The sequence below is a fragment of the Nematostella vectensis genome, chromosome 9, assembly GCF_932526225.1.
Source record: "Nematostella vectensis chromosome 9, jaNemVect1.1, whole genome shotgun sequence".
NCBI lineage: Eukaryota > Metazoa > Cnidaria > Anthozoa > Actiniaria > Edwardsiidae > Nematostella > Nematostella vectensis.
In genome coordinates, this window is record NC_064042.1 from 3,801,251 (window position 1) to 3,822,952 (window position 21,702).

The following is a 21,702-nucleotide window of genomic DNA, read 5'->3' on the forward strand; positions in this document are numbered from 1 at the left end:
GGTAGGTAGGTAGGTAGGTAGGTAGGTAGGTAGGTGGGTAGGTAGGTAGGTAGGTAGGTAGGTAGGTAGGTAGGTAGGTAGGTAGGTGGGTAGGTAGGTAGGTAGGTAGGTAGGTAGGTAGGTAGGTAGGTAGGTAGGTAGGTAGGTAGGTGGGTGGGTGGGTGGGTAGGTAGGTAGGTAGGTGGGTGGGTGGGTGGGTAGGTAGGTAGGTAGGTAGGTAGGACAGACAGACAGACAGACAGACAGACAGACAGACAGACAGTCTGTCTGTCTGTCCTACCTACCTACCTACCTACCTACCTACCTACCTACCTACCTACCTACCTACCTACCTACCCACCTACCTACCTACCTACCTACCTACCTACCTACCTACCTACCTACCCACCTACCTACCTACCTACCTACCTACCTACCTACCTACCTACCTACCTACCTACCCACCTACCTACCTACCTACCTACCTACCTACCTACCTACCTACCCACCTACCTACCTACCTACCCACCTACCTACCTACCTACCCACCCACCCACCTACCTACCCACCCACCTACCTACCTACCTACCTACCTACCCACCCACCCACCCACCCACCCACCCACCTACCTACCTACCTACCTACCCACCCACCCACCCACCCACCCACCCACCCACCCACCTACCTACCTACCCACCCACCTACCCACCTACCTACCCACCCACCCACCCACCTACCTACCTACCCACCTACCTACCTACCTACCTACCTACCTACCCACCTACCTACCTACCTACCTACCTACCCACCCACCCACCCACCCACCCACCCACCCCTGTCTCTGTTGCGCTTAGTGCAGTAAGCGCAACAGAGCGATGGGCTCCAAATTAATTGTTCCGTGTGTGTGTTGTTAGTTACTGCTGTGTGGCACTGTGTGTTTGAAGAGACAGGAGACCCCCGGTTTAGTGTACTAAGTATATAATTGGCGGGAACATCACAAGAACGCGCGCTCTGATTGGTTCGCTATCTCGGAATTATGGGACAGCATTCACCGCTGAAACTCGGAACAGTGAGTGGATTTGTGAAATTACAATAAAAAACTTGCTTTTAGCATCCGAAATGGATTTGATGCCCTCAATGTTCAGAGCGAGCAAAATCTTTAGAAAGATACGAACATCTCTTAGAAGCGATACCTCGTTTCGCGCGACCATTATTAAAGGAAACTCGAAAAAATAGTTACAGCAAAATGTGTCTTGTTTAGTCCCCGCCAAGTATATCCACTGCTATTCCCTCCGCCTTTGGCGAATAATTGTTTTAAAATTATCCGGGAAAATGAAAAAAAAAAAAAAAAAAAAACAACAACAGAAGAAATAACTTCAATTCAATTGTGACACAAATTTGAGTCGAGGCATGAGCTCGGAAAGATTCCCAGCCAGGGCCAGGGTACGATGCGCTAATGCACAAGGCCATCCGCGCTTCCACTGTTTGTTCGCACTTCTGCGTACGTCGTGTCTTTATTCTCATTATCATTTCCAATAGGGGACTTGCGCTAAGAGATCACGTTACTGTTTGGGTGGTAAACTAGCGTGCGCTCAGGCTTTTAGCGGCAAAATAACAGCAACAAAAAGCAACTTATTCAGCGTTTTCTAAAAAAAAGGCAATATTTTTTTTAGAAAGGGTTTAGTTTCATTAAAATATTTTTTTCGTCGTTGTTCTCTGGTGTAACGGGCGCAGTCCTAAAAACAGTAGAGATAGCTCACCCAAAATGCCACCAGGAGCCAGGCGTAGCTTCCTATACGAAAACACGCACTTGCGGGCTTTAGAAATTCAGGTTTTCGTTTTTGTGAAAGACATAAGGGCACAGTGATATGACGGGGCACGTTAGCCTCGTTCCCAGGCTACCCCTGTCAGCTCCATGATGCTTTGCGCGCACTCACACTTTCCAATATGGCGGACGCTGCGAGAGCAGAAAGGGCCAGTGACGTCATAGCCATGAAGAGCGTGATAGGCCCGCCGAGAAGCAAGGGGACGAGGCAAGGGGCACTTGCGGTGGAATCATAAAAAGTATCGGATGTAAACCTTTGAATAAGAACTAAGGAGGGGGGAGGGATGTCTAAATATTGGCGACTCTGCGTACAGCGTTATACCAGCGTTTTTTCCAGACGTTTTCGCAACAAAATTAAATTATCTCCAAAAAGTTAACTGAGAGTGATTGCTCATCACATTGTACTAGTCTCCTTACCTGCGTTCCATAAAAAAAAACATACAAAACAAGGACTCCTGTAAACCAAGTAGTAAGCTGCCCCCATTTCCAAGAAGGATGTCTGACGAATTTATGTATGTATCATTGTCTGAAACAATAAAGTCCACTGTAGCATGTAGAGAACGAGTTACAAGCAAAATAAGGGAACAATAAGCTAAGCAGAGTTGGTATAACTAGAAAGACTTGACAAGCTCTAGAAAAATTAGATGGTCTGCGTAGGCGTGATGAAGACAAGGTATAAATCAACACAAGGTTGAAAAGGTATGTTAAACGCCTAACGTTTTGAGCGTTGGCCCAGCTTCGTCGGAGAAAAAAGGCCAGATTGCTTTTCTCTTTGACGAAAAGCTAACGCATGAAGCGTAAAAACTCTGTTTGCAGAGGCGTTTAACATACCTTTCAACCTTGTGTTGATCTATATAATACCAAGTATACATTTGTAAGAGTATTGAACTATTATGATTCCCATTTGAACTATAATTATCAACACCTCAACAGACAAAGCCACTAAGGTTATCACCCCAAGGCAAGTGAACGTTGACGAGTCCCGCCCACTTCGCCTCGAGTGCTCGAGTGACGGTAACCCTGTGCCTGACCTCACCTGGGTGCGGTTTCCAGGAGGGGTGGGTCTACCAACACATGCTGGTATCTACGAGGTATCTAACGTCAATCGATCAGACTCCGGGAATAACTCCTGTGTAGCGGCTAGTTCCATTGGACTCACTCACTCAAGTCTTGTTAAGGTCACCGTCAACTGTAAGTGCATTTGGAAAGATTTTCCGGAACAAGAGTAATTGGCACATGCTGTTTTGTTGTGCAAGGCACGCAGGCAGGTAAGCAGGCAGCTAAAATCCGGAATGACTCTCTAATAGTTGTAAAAACGTTAGGTTTTACACGTTACGTTGTTACGTTACCTCCATTTTCTCTTGTTTTATTTGAGACCACATACCACATGTCTTCGCTCTTAGCGCTGTTTATTAGGAGAACTTGAATTCTCGTCTTCAATTTCACTGAACAAATGGACTAAGAAAGCATATACAAAAATTTGAGCCTCGATTCTGTTCTCCATTATCGCAATTAAGATTGATTGATTGCTTGTATTGCAAAAAAAAATTATGCATCGAACACATCCTATTTATGCGTTTTTTAATTTCTCTGTCCAATAAGGTTGAAGGTTGGACTATCAATGAATAGGGGCAGAGAATTTTCTCCCGTAGTCTCATACATATTTTCTTAGTATTTGTATTTGTTTCAGATGCACCGACATTCCTTGTTGAACCACAGGACGCTAATTTTACCAACGGAAGCAGCGTAGAGCTACATTGCCAAGCCGAAGGCTACCCCTCTCCGTCAATCACCTACAGGAAGTGACATCAAACCTGGTGCCCAGCGCTCTGACGGTTTACTCGTGATTGATCACGTGACGGGTAGTGATATAGGTTGGTATGAATGTCACGCGTCGAATGAGTTTGCTGGACGCAACTGGACGATTCAATCACGTGCTGGGATCTTCATGCCATGTGAGTAACAAGTTTAAACACGAGGTTCCGCTATAAAAGGGAAAGCTCCTCTCACCCCCGGGATCAAGAACAAACAGTTATCAATCAGCTGTCAATGAGTCAATATGTCAGGACAATTGCTCAGAGCTCTAAATTCAAATTTGATATTCTAAAGCAAATTGAATATAATTCCTAGACTTGTCCACCTAAAATGTTTCTATTTGTAGTATTACAATGCTATACCAAGCTGTGTGCGCTCTCTAAAATACGAGCATTTTCATAACAGAACGAGAATAATTCATGCAGATGCGTTATGCACCGAAAACTTGAGTAGGCAGCAAATCACTAATTTATCAATCTCTTAACACAGCTGTCTTGTTACCTCTGAGGCTCAGAGATAAGCCATTTTTATAGGAGACTTATAATTTGTGACTTCTTGCGCGGCAGTGTTCAGGGGTGGAGGAGCTTTCTCTTATATTGCGGAACCTCGTGTTTAAGTAAGTAAAGAGGAAGCATCCTTAGAGATTAGCAGTGCTCGTTCTCAAAGGCTAGTTAATATTAACCGCCCTTTTCCACTTCATATATCGCACGTCCCTCGTGCGCTCGGCCAATTACATTGCATAAAGAGAGCATAAGGGACGATTCATTCGTCGCGCTCCTGCCGTGCCGAATCTAATTGTCTATTTGTATCGAAACAAATACATTAAGTTCAACGTTGATTCAGACGTCGCACTCAATAGGTTGCAAGTTGTAAAAGTTGACTTGATGCGGAGTTTCTGTTTCACAAAATGAAAAAAAAAAGGAATTTGGTCCATCAAATCAGAAGCTCGACGTTTGAATCGGTGTCGTGCTTTTGCCGTGCAGCTCGACAATTGCAGCGGCGCTTAGTGCCGTGCCGAACTCATTCTGCCGTGCCCAACTTAATTGATCCATACGTCGAATTATTCAACAAATAAGATTCGGCACGGCAGGAGCGCGACGTATGAATCGGGCCTTAGATATCTTATGCTATCTTGACTGCACACCTTTTTGGGGGTCTGTTTTTTTTTTTTGTAGATTTTTTTTTATTAATTAGCATAGTGTATGTCGAACTACTCCACATAATTTTCCAGGAATCTGTGTTTTCAAAGAATTTGCTAGCCTCCATCTTAAATAAATGTCTGCACGCTAACGTTAAGATAATCACCGGTTTTCCGCTTGCTCGGGCCAGAATAGTGTAAGTTGAAGAACTGATTTATGGGGGATGGTAGAGTTGGGGTAAAGATTTCAATGTAAAAATGAGTGAGTGAGGGACGAAGGTAGGAGGCTGGCTAGAAGACAAACAGAAGAGCACCGGACTCGAAATAGAGTCGACTCAAAACGGCCCTGATCTGTTTGTACCAGTATTAATTCTAAGCCACGGAGCAGGGATGGATGCATTTTCCAACTACGAGCGGGTCATTCCGCTTAAAACTTGAACTGGTTATAATGCATCTTACAAAGAAAATAAAATGTAGAAAATGACATTCGACGTCTAGCATGAAGACGGGGGTTAAAAAATGTTTGGGAAGGAGCTCCCATTTATGTAAAATGACGCAATTAATTTACTCAAAATGTTTAATTGATGGTATTTTATTATTTTAAATTAAATTTATTATTAATTTCGGTTTTCACCCGAATGCATTTAAGTTTTTCAAAAATCTCTTTTGCATTAATCAAAACAGCTACTATTCTTTTGGGCGTTTTTTTATACCTTATTATAATAATAGAGGTTAAGAATATGGATATACTTGAAATCTTGCAATACCTCCTTTCCGTTTGAAATGTTTTACTTGGTCATTGTGGGTCTATGGTCTCGAAACCTTTGATGCTGTTGAATGGTATGCCTAGCTTTTATTGGAATTCCAAGATCTTGTTTTCAACGATAACGGTGGAAGCACACTGTCTTTATCAACGACTTTCTGAACCCAGGCATCTTTACTGCATAAAAAATTGGGTTTATGGCAGAGTTGGTGTACTGGAGAATCTTAAATGCCACTATCAAGGAGAGCGATGGATTTATGGTAATATAGAGGTAGTTCAATATAACAAATGGCAACCATGTAAGAATGGAGGCCCCGGTGACCAAGCACATGGTCCGAGCAAGACGCTGTTTCTGCATTTGTCGTCTGGATACACGACTACAGCTTCCTGCCTGCTCCATCTGGATTGTGTGTCGTTTGAAACTCACAAAAGTGATGGTGTAGGCCGCTGCTGTTCCCATTAGCAGAATTACAATTACGGCGATAGGTTGATGCATTGCTATTTTTGTCCATATGACCGGAATTTTGCTCCAGTTGAATTTGGCGGAAATGCTAAGTCCTGTCAGTAATGTAGGAACCAGCCAAGAAGCACAGATTGCGCCGACATATACTCGACAACTCGAGTTTAAATGGCGCAGAGGCCACACGGTAGCCCACATACGCTCTATTGCTATTAGAGCTACAGTTGTCATAGATGCTAGTCCAAGCAGCCTATCGCTACTCATGTAGACCCAGTAAATGCCTGTATTCGTCTCACCATAATTAAATGTTATACAGGCAAAGATTGTAGCGGGAATAATTCCAATAAGGAAGTCGGCCACGGCCAGGTTGATGACGAGATAGAAACTGCGCTTGCGGAGGTTGCTGTTGCAGAAGAATGTGAGAATGGTCAACATGTTACCAACCACAATAACCAAGGCAGTGACGATAGAGGCAACACGAATGACTTTTTCGCTCGCCATCCCTGTCGAGAAAGGCAGAGACGAGTTGTCCATGCTTTAAAACAGAACAATGAATGGCTTGCTTTAGTTTTGAACCAGATGGTTATATTTGTGCTAGATATATCTATAATTGCTTATTGAATTTTTTTCTAAAACAATCTTAGACAGTATTCGTCGATCAGCTCCAATTGACATGACGAAAAAACAAAGCTCATTTCAAATCTAAAAATTTATTTTAAGTATTTAGTGAGTAATATCAAATGTCAAATTCGACTTAATTAAAAATTGATGCGACGTTTTGAAAAGTGTCATTGAAATTTGAGATTTTCGTCCCTGAGCCCATACATAGCGCAAGGATGATCAAGAAAAAAATGTCTAAAAAGCCAAAATCTGGGTATGTGCATTTCGGCCTCAAGTTATTTGTGTTTTGAAAATTAGTCCGTAATACAAGGAGCCGATGGTCATTGTAAGAAATTGTGACTTTTTTCTCTATCTATAATTGCGTATTTTCCAGGTCATTCCGTCATGTCGCTTCCATTTTCCATTTCATTTGTTGTAATTCTTTCAGTTGCTTTTAGAAAAGAAATTGCTTGCTTGCAATGGATGTATTAAAGGGGAACTTAACAGTAGAATAATCCTTTTGGTTTAGCCCAAGTATCAGACAATTTTATTTTTTAAAAGCTGGAGAGGAAGAGTAACGCCTGGCACAAATATTAGACACGACGTCGCTGTCAAAATACATCGTCTGTCAAAATTGCCCAGCTTCAGTGACTCGGTGGTAGCACAATCAATTTATAAACAGTATTTAGTATGTAGAGAAATATTTAGAGCCAGCTTTTGTAAATCATTATGTATATTTGTTATCATTATATTATCATTTATGTATCAGGCGCTTTTCCAAGGATCGGCCGATGGGGGGTGCGGAGTCATAGGTAGCATATGGAAAAAGTACAGTATTTGAGGATTCCTTTTTAAGAAATGACCCACTTTTTGGGGGGTGCGCGCGCACCCTGCGCACCCCCCGTGTACGCGCCTGTGTATGTTTGTAAGAATTCAATAATTATCGGAGAGCCACATGTATATTATCTGTATTGATACTAGGGGTCACTCTCAATAAAAAATGAACTAACTTTACTATAATTTATCATTACACTAATTTATCACGACAACTCGCCAACGTGCACTCGTGCATTGCACGTTTCGCCGCCTGAAAGTAACTTTATTCTTCGTGATGCACAAATATATAATTAAAACTAGGCAGTAACTAAATACGTGATTACAATCATAGATACAAATAACAATAATAAATAACGTGGAATAAACTTACGACTCTTGAATATCGTCATACTTGGGTGGCGCCATTTACACTCGCACACAACTCAATAACAAAAACACGTGACCTTTTGGTCATTTGGGCAGCCTGTGGTGTATGGCGCTACATTATTAAAATACAGAGGAAAACGCAAAGATGATGGATATGCCCATGGCACAACTTAAAAAAGTGTTATACGTAAATTAAATGCACATCCACGTCACTTAATTTTACGGAATTTTCATCTACTGTTAGATAAACCTCTACTTGGACACAAATTTTATGAATTATTGATTAAGCTCACTCAATCAACTCGCGGGAAGTACCGCCAACAGTCCCAAGCATTTTTCGCTCTCACAGACAAATTTCTTGAAATTTCGTCTGATAAATGATTTCCGTATTAAGGAAGCTTTAGGGCATCCAAATTCCCATCCTCTTTAGTATATCTAGTAGATCTTAGCTTCGAGAAACCAAAAAGTAAAATTGCAGAGTTCTTCTTAAAATGAAGAGAGAGACCAATCATACATGCCTTTATTTAGCACGCGTACCGAATTGACATGATAGTGTTCTACTCTTTTTTATCTTTGGAAAGGAAAAAAAAAACGGAAAGAAAGACATAACACCTCCTAGTCACACTGGTCTGCACAACTTGTTTAATGGCATCTTCTATGAAAAGTGGCTAGTTTAAATTTAATGGCAACTAATTTGAATAGGTTAAATAGGGAATAGATAGATTTTCTACTACACTGAAAATAGCTGGCGCTATAAATCAAAAGTTACCACAAAAACATTTACCTAATATTTTTTTGTGATTAAGAATGTGTCGGTCAGATGAAGAGCCTTTATGTTTATCCATCCATATGTGTTTATGCCTACAGATGAAGCTATCATCAATAAAACAGTCTGTGACCGGAGGAAAACAACTTGTACTATTCTGTGAAGCTTATGGTCACCCTGTGCCTAGAATCACGTGTTCTAGAGCCCCTAAGCCTTTTGGCTCAGCGGTCGTAGGTTCTGAGTTGAGGATAGGGAAGGTTGAGAGGCCAGACGAGGGTCTTTACTCGTGCAGTGCGTTTAATGTCGTTGGGATGAGTTGAGGATAGAGAAGGTTGAAAGGCCAGACGAGGTTTTGTTCTCGTGCAGTGCGTTTAATGGCGTCGGGATGAGTTGAGGATAGGGAAGGTTGAGAGGCCAGACGAGGGTCTGTACTCGTGCAGTGCGTTTAATGGCGTTGGGATGAGTTGAGGATAGGGAAGGTTGAGAGGCCAGACGAGGGCCTGTACTCGTGCAGTGCGTTTAATGGCGTCGGGATGAATTGAGGATAGGGAAGGTCGAGAGGCCAGACGAGGGTCTGTACTCGTGCAGTGCGTTTAATGGCGTCGGGATGAGTTGAGGATAGGGAAGGTCGAGAGGCCAGACGAGGGTCTGTACTCGTGCAGTGCGTTTAATGGCGTCGGGATGAGTTGAGGATAGGGAAGGTTGAGAGGCCAGACGAAGGTCTGTACTCGTGCAGTGCGTTTAATGGCGTCGGGATGAGTTGAGGATAGGGAAGGTTGAGAGGCCAGACGAGGGTCTGTACTCGTGCAGTGCGTTTAATGGCGTCGGGATGAGCTGAGGATAGCAAAGGTTGAGAGGCCAGACGAGGGTCTGTACTCGTGCAGCGCGTTTAATGGCGTCGGGATGAGTTGATGCCCGTCATAGTGAATTGTAAGTACTCACAGTAGTCAACTTCATTAGAATACATTCAGGGCCGTAGGGGGATGGGTGGGGGCACTGGGGCACGTGCCCGCACCCCCAATATTCTCAAAAATTACAATGACCAGTAGGCCCCCAAATATTTTTAGTTTCTGTATTGTGCCCCCTCCCCCCCCCCCCCCCCAATATTTCGAGGCCTGCTACAGCACTGACATTGTAGTGTGTACTTTGGGGCAATATATAGCACTGGTGTTACACTATGCTGTTATCAATGTCAAACTATAGATCAACACAAGTTTCAAAAACTAGAGCTTTTGCGCTGTCGTTTTGAACATTAGCCCTTCCGAAGAAACGGCAGCGCTTCTACCTTGTTTCACAATGGCGTTCAACATACGTTTTCAACCTTGTGTTTATATATAGCTTTTTTACACCATGCGCACGCCTTTGTTATTTTTGGCTTTTGCTGCGCATTTGAAAATGCCACATTTACGAAGTTGCAGTCTGTGTTTATACTGCGTACAAGGATTTATGATTTAAGAGAAAAAGTTCAGAAGTTAAAAAGATCCATACCCGCATCGGAACGAATTTACCCAAAAATAAAAGCACCGGTTTTCATGCGCCCAAAAATTGCACAGAAAAAATACAAGCATGAACATTTGCAATTTTTCCCGTGGGGGAGGCCTTACAGTAAGGACACAGAAAGCGGGTCATGCTGAACAACTTTGACCAATCAGATTGGCTTGGTTACCGTTAACATTTTGAAACAAAAAGTCCAGCCAATCAGGTTAGGGTGTTCCCACTCTCAATCGACAGACAAACGTTCTGACTACGGTCGACTACAAGTACGAGGTCAAATAAACAAAGCCCGGCGTTTCTTATTGGCTATGAAACTTTTTTTCAAAATGTTTACGGTGCAGTCGAATCTGATTAGTCAAAGTTGTTCAGCCTGGCCCGCTTTCTGTGTCCTTACTGTAATAATACTGCTCCAAGCCAAGCGGCCAAACAATGTTCACCCAGTCGGTGTCGTGTTACAATATTTCAGATAAACCTGTAATCAGCCGAAGTTTATCGAAATCTAACACAAGCTCCTGGGTGGAGCACACCGTCTCCCTACATTGCTATGTCAGCGGCTCTCCCCCACCAGTTATAACGTGGTACAACCCCGCTTCCCACGTGACAAGCGTACCAGGTGGCTCCGTCCTCACTGTCACAACAAGGAGCGAACAGGATTATGGGAGTTACACCTGTCGCGCCGTCAACAGTGTAGGAAGTCACGAACACGTGATCTCTGTCATCCAATGGAGTAAGCGGGTGGATCTCTTTATTGTTAGCTATCTTCAGAACAATCAATAACTCAAACTTTGACGCATACCGCATAAAATGTCAAAAGAAGCAAAAAACAAAGAGGTGTATAAAACAAAAAGAAACAAGGGATTGACAAAACGAGCTACGAAATCAGCTTCCCAGGTCGTCGAAAAAATAACTTTAAAGCTTTTATAATAATTCTTTCCGGTTCTCCACCTTCTCATTTCCCGACCGCTTCTTCACCTGTTCAATTCATCTTGCATTTAAAGATCTGCTTCTTAACATAAAAAACGGCATCCTTAGCGAACTTTTTAAGTAGGCACTCGACTTGAAGTGACACATTTAAAACAAAATTAATCACTTGGAACCGTATTTGTATATCTTTACAGCCCCGCCAGGTAAACCAGAGAGCATTTCAATGAATAGAGACCCCCCGGAAAGACCAGTTTCTACAGTTACACTAAGGTGGTCCACCCCTTTGTGGAACGGGGGGTCACCTCCAATAGACTATAAGGTAGAGGTTGGCACGGTTCCTGTACGCGAAGGCATAACATCAACCCTTGTTGTAATTACGGGTCTGAAAGAAGACGCGCGGTATACCGTGAAAATATATGCGCGGAACATCGTTGGATTCGGATTGCCGCTGACTACAGAAATAAGAACACGCAGAGGTAATAAAAAAAAGTTAAACACAAATCCTCTTCAAGGAAGGGTTGGGTTAACCTTTAAAACGCAATTAGGATCAATTTTCAACTTGTTCTTAAAGTTATGCGGAGATTTTGACTTTCACACCATTGCAAGGTTTCAAATAATTATTTCCAAGATATTTTTGTTTCAACTTTTTTGACCAGTTCTTTATTTTAAGTGCCTTTTTTTTATTTTAGTACTTAAGTATTTATTATAGTAACTAGTTTCAGTAACGACTGAATATTTCACCACGTCAGGGACGCCACTTGTACCGCATGTCAATGAGACACAAGTGACCAATCAAAACGTTAGGATCACATGGGACAATCCGGAAGACACCCAATTACTCAATACACCCTCTACCAGAGAACCTGTTCCTGCGATGAGACTCCGAATTGGACAGCGGTGGCTAAAATAACAAGTTCTTACCAAAGCGAGTTTGAAGTTAGCGGTTTGTCATGGGAGACTACTTATCAGTTCGCTTTGGCAGAGTGGAATAAGCAAGGAGAGAGCCCCCGAAACCGATCAGCGGCTGCACCTGTTAAAATTGCCGAAGGTATGGATGCGTTCTTGTTTCCCATAATGCAGTGCTTTTTTTTTTCTGTACACAGTACAAACTTGTATACGAAAATGTCCAAATGTAGAAAAAACATTTAACAAGAAAAAAAGAAAAACAAACACTTTTCTATAAGCGGATGATATAATTGCAAGACTAAAGTATTGTAAAGTCGTCCAATTGATTGTTTTCGATAAGTCTAGTTCTTCTTCATTGAAGGCTTAAAAGTCAACGAAAGGAAGTATCGATGATCGTGAAAATTGAATCTGTGAGCATTTTCTCAAATACATAAAGTTTTACCTGTCTCTAAATAAAATAAACAAATACATTGATAATAAAGTTGGCACAAATGATATATTGATAGCCTATATCTATATATTTGACTGGTTCAATTTGTTTGCTCATAGATCCTGTAAAGACAAGGCAGCGCACAGAAACATTGTGCCCCTCTGTGTAAGTATAGGTCTCACATCCTTAGTAGGATCCTTAGCAACACACTCTAACTCACTCAAATAACATGTGGATCGTTTCTTTTTTCTTGAAAATCAGATAATGACTTTTAAAAATGTTGGTAAACAGATCGGATCACATTTGCCGAAATTCGGACACCATTAGCATATAAAAAAAAACATAATTTAGAATCTCAAAACGTTGTGCTAAAGCCACAATGCATTTTTAGGCGCTTTCTTCCAAACTATGACATGAATACACAGTGTTCGTCGATGGCAAGGGCGCTTGTGCTTTGGATAATTTAGCCTCACTTAGAACTATAAAATATTATCTAGTTCAGCGCTAAGCATAAGAGCATTTCTTGGTCACATTTTTAATACCGTCGTCGTCGGTAAAAGTTGGTTCTCACTTGGACGTAAGCGCAAACGGGGATGCGCAACACAAGTGATAATGGGTCAAACACAAGCGCAAGAAAATCAAGCAGTTGCGTTCTCTTGCGTTTGCGTTTCAGTAAGAATCGGGAAATTACGTACGCTTAAAACCTTAAAAGGTCAAAATGATGAGGGTATTTTAATGTTCAAAACAAAAACGAGACATTGTTACGTACGTAATCGAATCAACGCACGATGAACGTCCACTTTTGTTATTTCTACTCGATAGGGACATCTCTCACTAACTACTGTGGCTTCTGTTGAGGCTGGTTTATTGTTGGCGACTGCAGATTGCCATGCATGACGAATTGCGTGACACCGCTCTTTGTCACGCCAGTAGGTGTCACAGGGACGCTAGTGGGCGTACCTCCAACGCTTGTTATTACAAGGGAATGCAAAGGAGTACCTGGCGTGCCCACGCTAGACAGCGTCACAGACCGGCTAGTAGAACTTGTTCCAGCTGTCACGGTACCCGAAAGAGTGACAGGGCGACTTCCAGTAGGTGTTCCAGGTGTCAAGGATCCCGACAGGGGGACTGTCCGGTTAGTAGTTGTCCCGGGTGTCATGGTCCCGGACAGAGTAACAGGCAGAGTACCAGTAGGTATTCCAGGTGTCACGCCCGACAGAGTGATGAGTCGGTTACCAGTGGGCGTGGTGGAACCAGTCAGGGTGACAGGACGCGTAGGAGTTGTTGTAGGTGTCATCGGCTTGGTCACTATCAGTACGGGTGTTGCTTTGAGTGTTCCGGGTGTAGTGGGTGTGGTAGGTGTTGAGACACTACTTGCCTTGATGGTCAACACGTTCGGTTTATTGACGCCTTGTCGTAGTTGTAACACCTTGGTGCATAAGAGTCGGCCAAGGGAGCCGTATTCTGCTTCGTATTTGTCTTGTGCATCTGGTGCATGTCGGATGCGAATGATTACACCGGGGCAATGTTTCTGTGAAAGAAACAGGTTTAAGTTTCCATATGATCGCACTCGATCGCAGCTAATTTGACCGGACAACCACTGAGCTGCTGCTTCCATATAATCGCAAACGATCGCCTGCAATCATGTGGAAACCAGCCTTACGAGTGCAAAGACAGACTTGCGTCCCTAGCCCATCACTACACCCCGTCTTAGTGCGAGCAAGTAAAAAATACGCTGTGATAAGTCTACTCACCAATAACAGATTCTGCAAGTTCTCCGCGGCGTTTTTCTCTACGACATCCGTGCCCTGCAAAGCGCGCGAGATGAGCGCACTTTCGATCTTGAGTCGAGGAAGAACAAGCACTTTTATAACCTGACACAGGCATAACGAATATAATAAGTACTGGGATCAGACAAGCATGACATGGCTCCTTTAAAAAATGGCGATCGACAACTTGTTTGCAATTGTTTATGATATAAGAATAAAATGCTGTTTTTGCAAGAAAACTACAAAATATCAATCTAAGAATGAAGTCTGATACGTTTTTGACGAATTTGATGTTACTCTGTTACTCGCTTGAATTATCCGATGGAAAATGGATGCTTTGTGTGACTCGGTAATGTGCGGGAGCGTAAAATGGCGGCGTGATTGACTTTCTTTAAGCCAATGTTTAGCTCACCTCTTGTCCGAGCTCAGCGAGTCCAGTGATGGCGCCATAGTGTGTGGCTAGCGGGGCTTTCTCTTGGTGTAGCGCCTGTAGAACAGTCAAAAAGACAATATGTGTTTAACTGTTTAACTTTTATAAGCACTATCATGATTTGTAAGGTTATATTTCCTCTTAAAATAGAGTACTGATGGATTTATTTATTATGACATGTACCTAGAATTGTATTACATTACACAATACCCAAACAAACCTTGCAGTAAGTTTTTGTCACTCTGGTTTGAACGCTGTTGGTAGTCGAATTAAATGATCTGTAAACGAAAGACAGATATGGCGTTCACAATTGCCGCGATTTCCTTTAATCTTCAATTTATGATTTTAAGCAGGCATAAAAATCCATCTCGGATAAATTCATAAATCCTTGTGTATAAAAAGTACTCAGAAAATGCTGTCTTTTTTTAAATCAAATTTTTTCTTCCGTACTGGGAATCTCTAGTGGCTGATGATGGTATTTTGGGCGGAATCTTATGCTTATGCCGAAAGCTTATGCCGAAAGTTTGAGTTATTCGTTGGCCCCATTTGCGGGTGAGGTGGGGGGGGGGGGGGGGGGGGTTCAGCCATTTATATTGTTGTAGAATGGATGCAATTTTTCAGTGAAAACAGTAATAAATATTTTCATTGAAGAGGGTTTCACAGCCAATTAAATCTGGCATCACTTAAGTAAAACAAACGTTTGTTCCGCTATGCTTTCCTGACCAACATTTCTTCATAGAGCAAGTTCTTTACCTGCATATTTGGGCAACCAATCGAGCTCCAAAGTCTCTGAGAGCCCAGTGGTTGTCAACCTCTGGCTTGGGACAAAGCTGCTTGCTAACCACACATGTGACAACAGCAGGGATCATTTCATGGAGCTGTTAAAATATAAACGAAAATATGAACACACAGGGCCGTAGCCATTAATGTTGCCCCCCCCCCCCCCCGATATTTCAAGGCCTGCTACGGCAGTGACACATCATATAATGAGACCAAAACGAATTTTCTACCCAAACACTTTTAGAAAGAAGTACAAAGTAGAAAAGTTCAAAGTGTGAGAAAGCATCCATTTCCATCGGCTCATCAAGGGAGCTCAATTAGGTAAATAAATCATACGATTTAAATTTTGGCTAGTTATTTTGAGATTTTTCCACATAATTTTTCTCCAATATCAGATAAATACAATAACATAAGGTGGGGATGACAAGTTCCTTTAAAGGGCCCAATTAGTTCTTCCCAGAATGTAATGCATTGATTTGTTTTTGTTTAGTAGCCTGCTAGCCAGCTCTCTGAGATTTGGGATTCCTTTCCCCCTTCCACAGGAATACCGAATCTCTGGCAAGCTAGCAGGCTATTTGTTCAGTAATAGTCATAGATTATCTACTATCCAACACTATTTTCGACAAAGTAGGCAAATAGCCTTCTAAGACTCTGACCAATGTTGTTATTTTTGTCATTGTACTGTAAACAGTGACAACCAAAGCATTACGAGTTGGCTTAGTTTGCCCAAGGTTTAACGATGCAACAAACGCTACTCTGACCACAAATACAAAGTTGTACAATGTGACGTGTGCTACCATATGCCATGCATCCTCATTAGCAAACAACAGATCTGAACCTACATGCCTACACTCAACACTCAAATTTTACATTCAATATTCAATAAAAACTTGAAAGACTTAAAGACTTATGCTCTTTAATTGACCATGTTCTGAAGCCATCTTATATTTGGCCAATGAACATGAAATGTTATCTAAATTAGAAACAGTTTCATTGTCATAGAATAGAAGAACATTTACACAGCAATTGGTGATCATTGATAAGTACTGGGAAGTCCATTTTATGGTTTTTGACTTGTTGATTATCAAAGTGTGGATTTGTTTATGAACATAGCACTTGGTAACAATTGCATGGTATTGACATTTTCAGGCATACAGTAACTCACTGAGAGATTTCTATTACTTACGTATTTTTCCAGGAAAAGGGTAGAGTTGTCCAGCAGAGCTTTCACCATTCTCATAAGGTAGATCAGAAGTACCAAGTTGTTCTGAGCCACATTCACACGGACCTGCAAGCACAATATTAGAACTTTATAACCAAAGGCCTGATAGGTCTGCTTGAGTAAGCGGGGTCCCTAAATTGTGATTTTTACCCAAACATGTGAATTTGTTATAGTGAAAATTATTCTCAAATCTTTGAGAAAATGGCTGAAAGGAAGCAAATTGTTGCATTTATAACGGGTGAACGGAAACTCACCCCTTCAGATATAAAAGTACAAAATCTCGGCAGCATTTGGTAAAGTCCTGGATCAGTCGCAAGACTTTGAAGTGCTTCCTGAAAAAACAACATGATTGTCAGTGGTGGTATAGCTGCCAATACCAAATTCTGGTATAGCCAGAATTTACTAAGGGGGAGATGTAGGCATCACCATTTTGCATAAGCTGTCACAAGACATTCAGTCTCATAAAGAGGTTTAGCCAGAATTTGCTGAGAGAGAAATGTAGGTATACCATTTTGCATTAGCTGTCACAAGACTTTCGGCCTCACAAAGAGGTTTAGCCAGAATTTGCTGAGGGGCAGATGTATAGGTATATTTTATTAAAATGTGTAAAATCTAACAAGTCGTGAATAAGAATTTTTTTGCTGCCAAGGGTTGTGTAAAGCTGAGAGATATTCCCTTAGATCTGTATTAAGGGCTTGGGAGAGATGGTATGTGGTATTCTCTCAGAGCTGTATAAGGGTGGAGGAGGGAGGGTTGTAGGTCGATAACATCCTTATACTTACAGTTCTCCTAGACTCGCATGAGCCAACACAGGCCTCAGTGATTTCTTTGTAGTAAAGTTGCTGCTCCTAAAATTATACATAACGTTACATGACAACCAAAACAGAAAACAACACATACTGCATAAACTAGAAAACAAATGCAAAAGAGCAATGTAAAACAATGACAAACCAATTAATGTGAGCTATCCAACAAACAAATCAGGTTTAAATAAATTCATCATTAAAGATCAGGCGTTGCCCCCCCCACCCCTCAGAGCTCAATAAAGTGGAGTTCAGCTGAACATGGCAAAAAAAGGATTAAAAAAGATTTATATTTAAAAAAAACATATTTATTGTTTTGAAAAGATTTATGTTAGCCTGCTAGCTGGCTCTCCAGAGTTTCTGGATTAGATTTTATTTTGTAAGAAATTTGTTTGCATGAGCAGGCCATAGCCAGGGGGTTATGAGGGTTTTCGAGGACCCACCCACTGTACTGGAAGGCCCAGTCTAGGCTTATTAACCAATGTACTGGTGCAAGTTAGGAAAAGATAAAAAAGCAAAAATAGCCTGTTACATGGGGAAACAATCCTCTCCACTATTCTAAGAGGTTAACAGTGCATCAATATAGTTTTATTTGTTTAACATACCACAGACAGCTCATGTGTGACAAGTCCCTTAGTCTTGTCAGCCTTGTTACTTGGGATGGAGCTTATGGTATGTTTTGTTATAGCTGGTTTCTTGTTTGACTTTGAGTCCACCTCTGCCTTGGGTCTTTTCTGCCCAGGTTTGGTTTTATCAGGGGCAGCCTTTGTGGTAAATACAGGTTTCTGCTCTTCTCTTTTCAGTTGGTCTGCTAAAGCTAAAATAAACGTGTTGTAAGTAGGCCACCGACAGAAAAATAACTGGTTCCCTTGACAGCTTTCATGCACATGAACTCTACTAACATGGCAAGCAAATGTTTCAGTGACATATGTAAAATGTCAACATCAAGATGAATGCTCTGAAAGTTCTGAGAGAAGTAATGTGTGTCTAATCCAATAAATCCCATGCTCACCAGGGGGAGGATTTTCAGGGATAGCAGGTTGAAGACCTTCGATGCTCAGCCAATGAGCTGAAAAGAAAGATATAGGACATACAGTATAGCCTTATACATATGTGTGACCACTGAACTTTTGTATTTAGTCATGTACTATAAAAATAGTTTTGGACACTAAACATGTACTAAACTTCTACAATAAGCAATTAACAATTTATTTGTAATTAGTGTTGTATTTACTATTTGGGACATTGTAATTTAATGGACTTCAAGTTAATAGTTTATTTTTCTTTGTGGAAACTCAACCACAGGATCCCATTAAATCTAGATTATGAAGGGATGTAGAGATGTGAATCCACAACCTACACCATTTTCTGCAACTTCCGCATCATAAGCCAGTTTTCGGTGAAATTTTGGTTTCCAATCCTACCCCACCCCACACCCTCAAGAAATTCAACAAATTTTGCCATTTTTTCCGAGAAATTATGACTTTTATCTGCAACTTTCGTCCCAAAATTTCTGTGAAATTTGAATATTTTTTTGCATCCTGTCAGAGGCCCTGCCTTATGCTTTGTAGTGTCTACTGGTATCCTTGGCAACTGAGTGTTAGTGTCTACCTTTCACTGATTTCTCTACTGGTATCCGTGGCAACTGAGTGTTAGTGTCTACCTTTCACTGATGCGCCTACTGGTATCCGTGGCAACTGAGTGTTAGTGTCTACCTTTCACTGATACGTCTACTGGTATCTGTGGCAACTGAGTGTTAGTGTCTACCTTTCACTGATTTGTCTACTGGTATCCGTGGCAACTGAGTGTTAGTGTCTACCTTTCACTGATTGGTCTACTGGTATCTGTGGCAACTGAGTGTTAGTGTCTACCTTTCACAGATTGGTCTACTGGTATCTGTGGCAACTGAGTGTTAGTGTCTACCTTTCACTGATACGTCTACTGGTATCTGTGGCAACTGAGTGTTAGTGTCTACCTTTCACTGATTGGTCTACAGGTATCCGTGGCAACTGAGTGTTAGTGTCTACCTTTCACTGATTGGGCTACTGGTATCCATGGCAACTAAGTGTTAGTGTCTACCTTTCACTGATTGGTCTACTGGTATCTGTGGCAACTGAGTGTTAGTGTCTACCTTTCACTGATGCGTCTACTGGTATCCGTGGCAACTGAGTGTTAGTGTCTACCTTTCTCTGATACGTCTACTGGTATCTGTGGCAACTGAGTGTTAGTGTCTACCTTTCACTGATTGGTCTACTGGTATCTGTGGCAACTGAGTGTTAGTGTCTACCTTTCACTGATTGGGCTACTGGTATCCATGGCAACTGAGTGTTAGTGTCTACCTTTCACTGATTGGTCTACTGGTATCCGTGGCAACTGAGTGTTAGTGTCTACCTTTCACTGACTGGGCTACTGGTATCCATGGCAACTGAGTGTTAGTGTCTACCTTTCACTGATACGTCTACTGGTATCTGTGGCGACTGAGTGTTAGTGTCTACCTTTCACTGATTGGTCTACTGGTATCTGTGGCAACTGAGTGTTAGTGTCTACCTTTCATTGATTGGTCTACTGGTATCCGTGGCAAATGAGTGTTAGTGTCTACCTTTCACTGATTGGTCTACTGGTATCCGTGGCAACTGAGTGTTAGTGTCTACCTTTCACTGATTGGGCTACTGGTATCCGTGGCAACTGAGTGTTAGTGTCTACCTTTCACTGATTGGTCTACTGGTATCCGTGGCAACTGAGTGTTAGAGTCTACCTTTCACTGATTGGTCTACTAGTATCTGTGGCAACTGAGTGTTAGTGTCTACCTTTCACTGATTGGGCTACTGGTATCCGTGGCAACTGAGTGTTAGTGTCTACCTTTCACTGATGCGTCTACTGGTATCCGTGGCAACTGAGTGTTAGTGTCTACCTTTCACTGATACGTCTACTGGTATCCGTGGCAACTAAGTGTTAGTGTCTACCTTTCAGAGATACGTCTACTGGTATCCGTGGCAACTGAGTGTTAATGACGTCATTCAGGTCTATCTCTGGATCATCATAGAAAAATACTTCTCTACCACCTCCGCTAGCAAATCTGAAGGGTATGAAATCCTGTGCAACGAACCCATACAGAGGCTGAAAGAAAATGGTAGGGTGTGTAAAGCACTTCTCATTATATACACATTTTTTTACAAAACCTTTGCTTACCCACATTTAGACTGTTTGCAAAAAGGCTTAATTCTTAGCAAAATGCGATCACATGATCCAGGGCTAACTGAAAGTCACATAAGGTTGATTAACATGCTTTCAGCTTTTCTCAATATTGATAACATCCGCTCAGCTTCATCATATTTTAAGGTACTCGTGCCTATTATCGGCCACTTTAGGTATACACTAAGATATCTCGTGAACAAAACAAACTCATTCTTTGACTATTCGACATAAGTATTTGCCGAGAGATTTTCATCACGATTGGTAAATGTTGGAGATTTTTACAGCTTCTTTTCGTCCTCTTGTTTTCAACTAAAAGACAATTTTTCGTGCGCTATTTTACGGTGCGTATGAATAAATTGTCTAAATAATAAGCGAAATAATAAACAATCGTAAAAAGCTTTCAAAAAAATATTTCACAGACGTTGTTTCTTCGAATCGATTGGTCATTTTCGGCTTGTTCTTCGTAGTTTACGAAATATTTGACATTATTTTCAGGTGGCCGATAATAGGAAGTGGCCGATAATAGGCACGAGTACCTTCTATGGATTCACGAGTTGATAATAATGTGTAAACTTTGTTGCTCAAAACTTTTTTATTAACTCCGATTCATGCGATCGAAAGTTAAGTTGGAACTATTAAATAGTAAGTTGAGAAATAGACTATCAAAAATAATAATAATGAATAAAAAAAATCAAAAGCATACCTCGACATTCTGGAGTCTCAAGGCGTTATCGATATCTTTAGTCATTAACTTTTTCCTTTTGGATTTCTGCATGAACTTTGACGATTCCTGAAACACAACATGTTAAACTGTTCGTAAAACTGCTAAGAAAGCTTGTCATTTAAGTTATTGGTGATTTTCGATGCCTAACCTGAGTGAGTTGTTTTAGTCTGTACGTCCCTTCTTCCATCAAAGTCCCAATAGCTTCATGGTTCAAATTCCTCACTCCGATCGATTCAGCGATAACTTTAATACTCTCAGCGATTAGCTGACTATCTACGCTTTCCACCTCGTCTTCGCTTGCTTCAGCCATTGATCTCAGGGATGGTTTTAGAAGCGATTGTTATAAGATTCCAAACAATGACTTCTTGGCCGCCATCTTGGATTCTCAACCGGACAACGATCCAGTCCTTCTCGGTTATACCCACAACAGGGAGTCAGTAAATATCTTGATTATTACTAATAGTTTTTTCTGCTAT

General features: G+C 41.6%; 3 protein-coding genes across 4 annotated transcripts; 1 reads left to right on the plus strand and 2 right to left on the minus strand.

Annotated features, from left to right (window-relative positions):
• Positions 1-5,635: 5,635 nt before the first annotated feature.
• LOC5517313 (octopamine receptor) lies at positions 5,636-6,514 on the minus strand. Its single transcript, XM_001637287.3, has one exon. The coding sequence runs from the start codon at positions 6,512-6,514 to the stop codon at positions 5,636-5,638; it is 879 nt and encodes a 292-aa protein (XP_001637337.2).
• Positions 6,515-6,840: 326 nt separating this feature from the next.
• Positions 6,841-12,098, plus strand: LOC5517270 (neural cell adhesion molecule 1). 2 transcript variants are annotated; one of them, XM_001637237.3, is made up of 4 exons: positions 6,841-9,479; positions 10,510-10,770; positions 11,162-11,443; positions 11,717-12,098. In XM_001637237.3, the coding sequence occupies exons 1-4, from the start codon at positions 9,461-9,463 to the stop codon at positions 11,875-11,877; spliced, it is 723 nt and encodes a 240-aa protein (XP_001637287.3). In that variant the 5' UTR covers positions 6,841-9,460; the 3' UTR covers positions 11,878-12,098. The 2 variants fall into 2 exon arrangements, with proteins under 2 accessions (XP_001637287.3, XP_048588475.1); XM_048732518.1 differs by lacking the exon at positions 6,841-9,479 and having other exon boundaries at positions 9,700-10,770.
• A 42-nt stretch (positions 12,099-12,140) lies between these two features.
• LOC5517271 (transcription initiation factor TFIID subunit 6) lies at positions 12,141-21,643 on the minus strand. The gene is made up of 13 exons (XM_001637288.3): positions 21,375-21,643; positions 21,206-21,292; positions 20,271-20,424; positions 18,320-18,376; positions 17,913-18,124; positions 17,287-17,352; positions 16,759-16,836; positions 16,469-16,570; positions 15,256-15,380; positions 14,723-14,780; positions 14,485-14,559; positions 14,058-14,177; positions 12,141-13,834 (listed from the first exon to the last, which is right to left on the minus strand). The coding sequence occupies exons 1-13, from the start codon at positions 21,534-21,536 to the stop codon at positions 13,142-13,144; spliced, it is 1,989 nt and encodes a 662-aa protein (XP_001637338.1). The 5' UTR covers positions 21,537-21,643; the 3' UTR covers positions 12,141-13,141.
• Between the last annotated feature and the right edge of the window lie 59 nt (positions 21,644-21,702).

What these genes read in the sequence shown, in the direction of transcription:
- LOC5517313 (XM_001637287.3), bottom strand. Translation starts at nt 6,514, where the DNA reads ATGGACAACTCGTCTCTGCCTTTCTCGACAGGGATGGCGAGCGAAAAA.
- LOC5517270 (XM_048732518.1), top strand. Translation starts at nt 10,473, where the DNA reads ATGTTCACCCAGTCGGTGTCGTGTTACAATATTTCAGATAAACCTGTA. An exon ending in GATCTCTGTCATCCAATGGA is followed by an intron (nt 10,771 to 11,161) that starts GTAAGCGGGTGG and finishes ATATCTTTACAG; the next exon opens with CCCCGCCAGGTAAACCAGAG. An exon ending in AGAAATAAGAACACGCAGAG is followed by an intron (nt 11,444 to 11,716) that starts GTAATAAAAAAA and finishes TCACCACGTCAG; the next exon opens with GGACGCCACTTGTACCGCAT.
- LOC5517271 (XM_001637288.3), bottom strand. Translation starts at nt 21,536, where the DNA reads ATGGCTGAAGCAAGCGAAGACGAGGTGGAAAGCGTAGATAGTCAGCTA. An exon ending in CATGCGAGTCTAGGAGAACT is followed by an intron (nt 16,837 to 17,286) that starts GTAAGTATAAGG and finishes TTGTTTTTTCAG; the next exon opens with GAAGCACTTCAAAGTCTTGC. An exon ending in ACTTGCAGAATCTGTTATTG is followed by an intron (nt 13,835 to 14,057) that starts GTGAGTAGACTT and finishes TTTCTTTCACAG; the next exon opens with AAACATTGCCCCGGTGTAAT.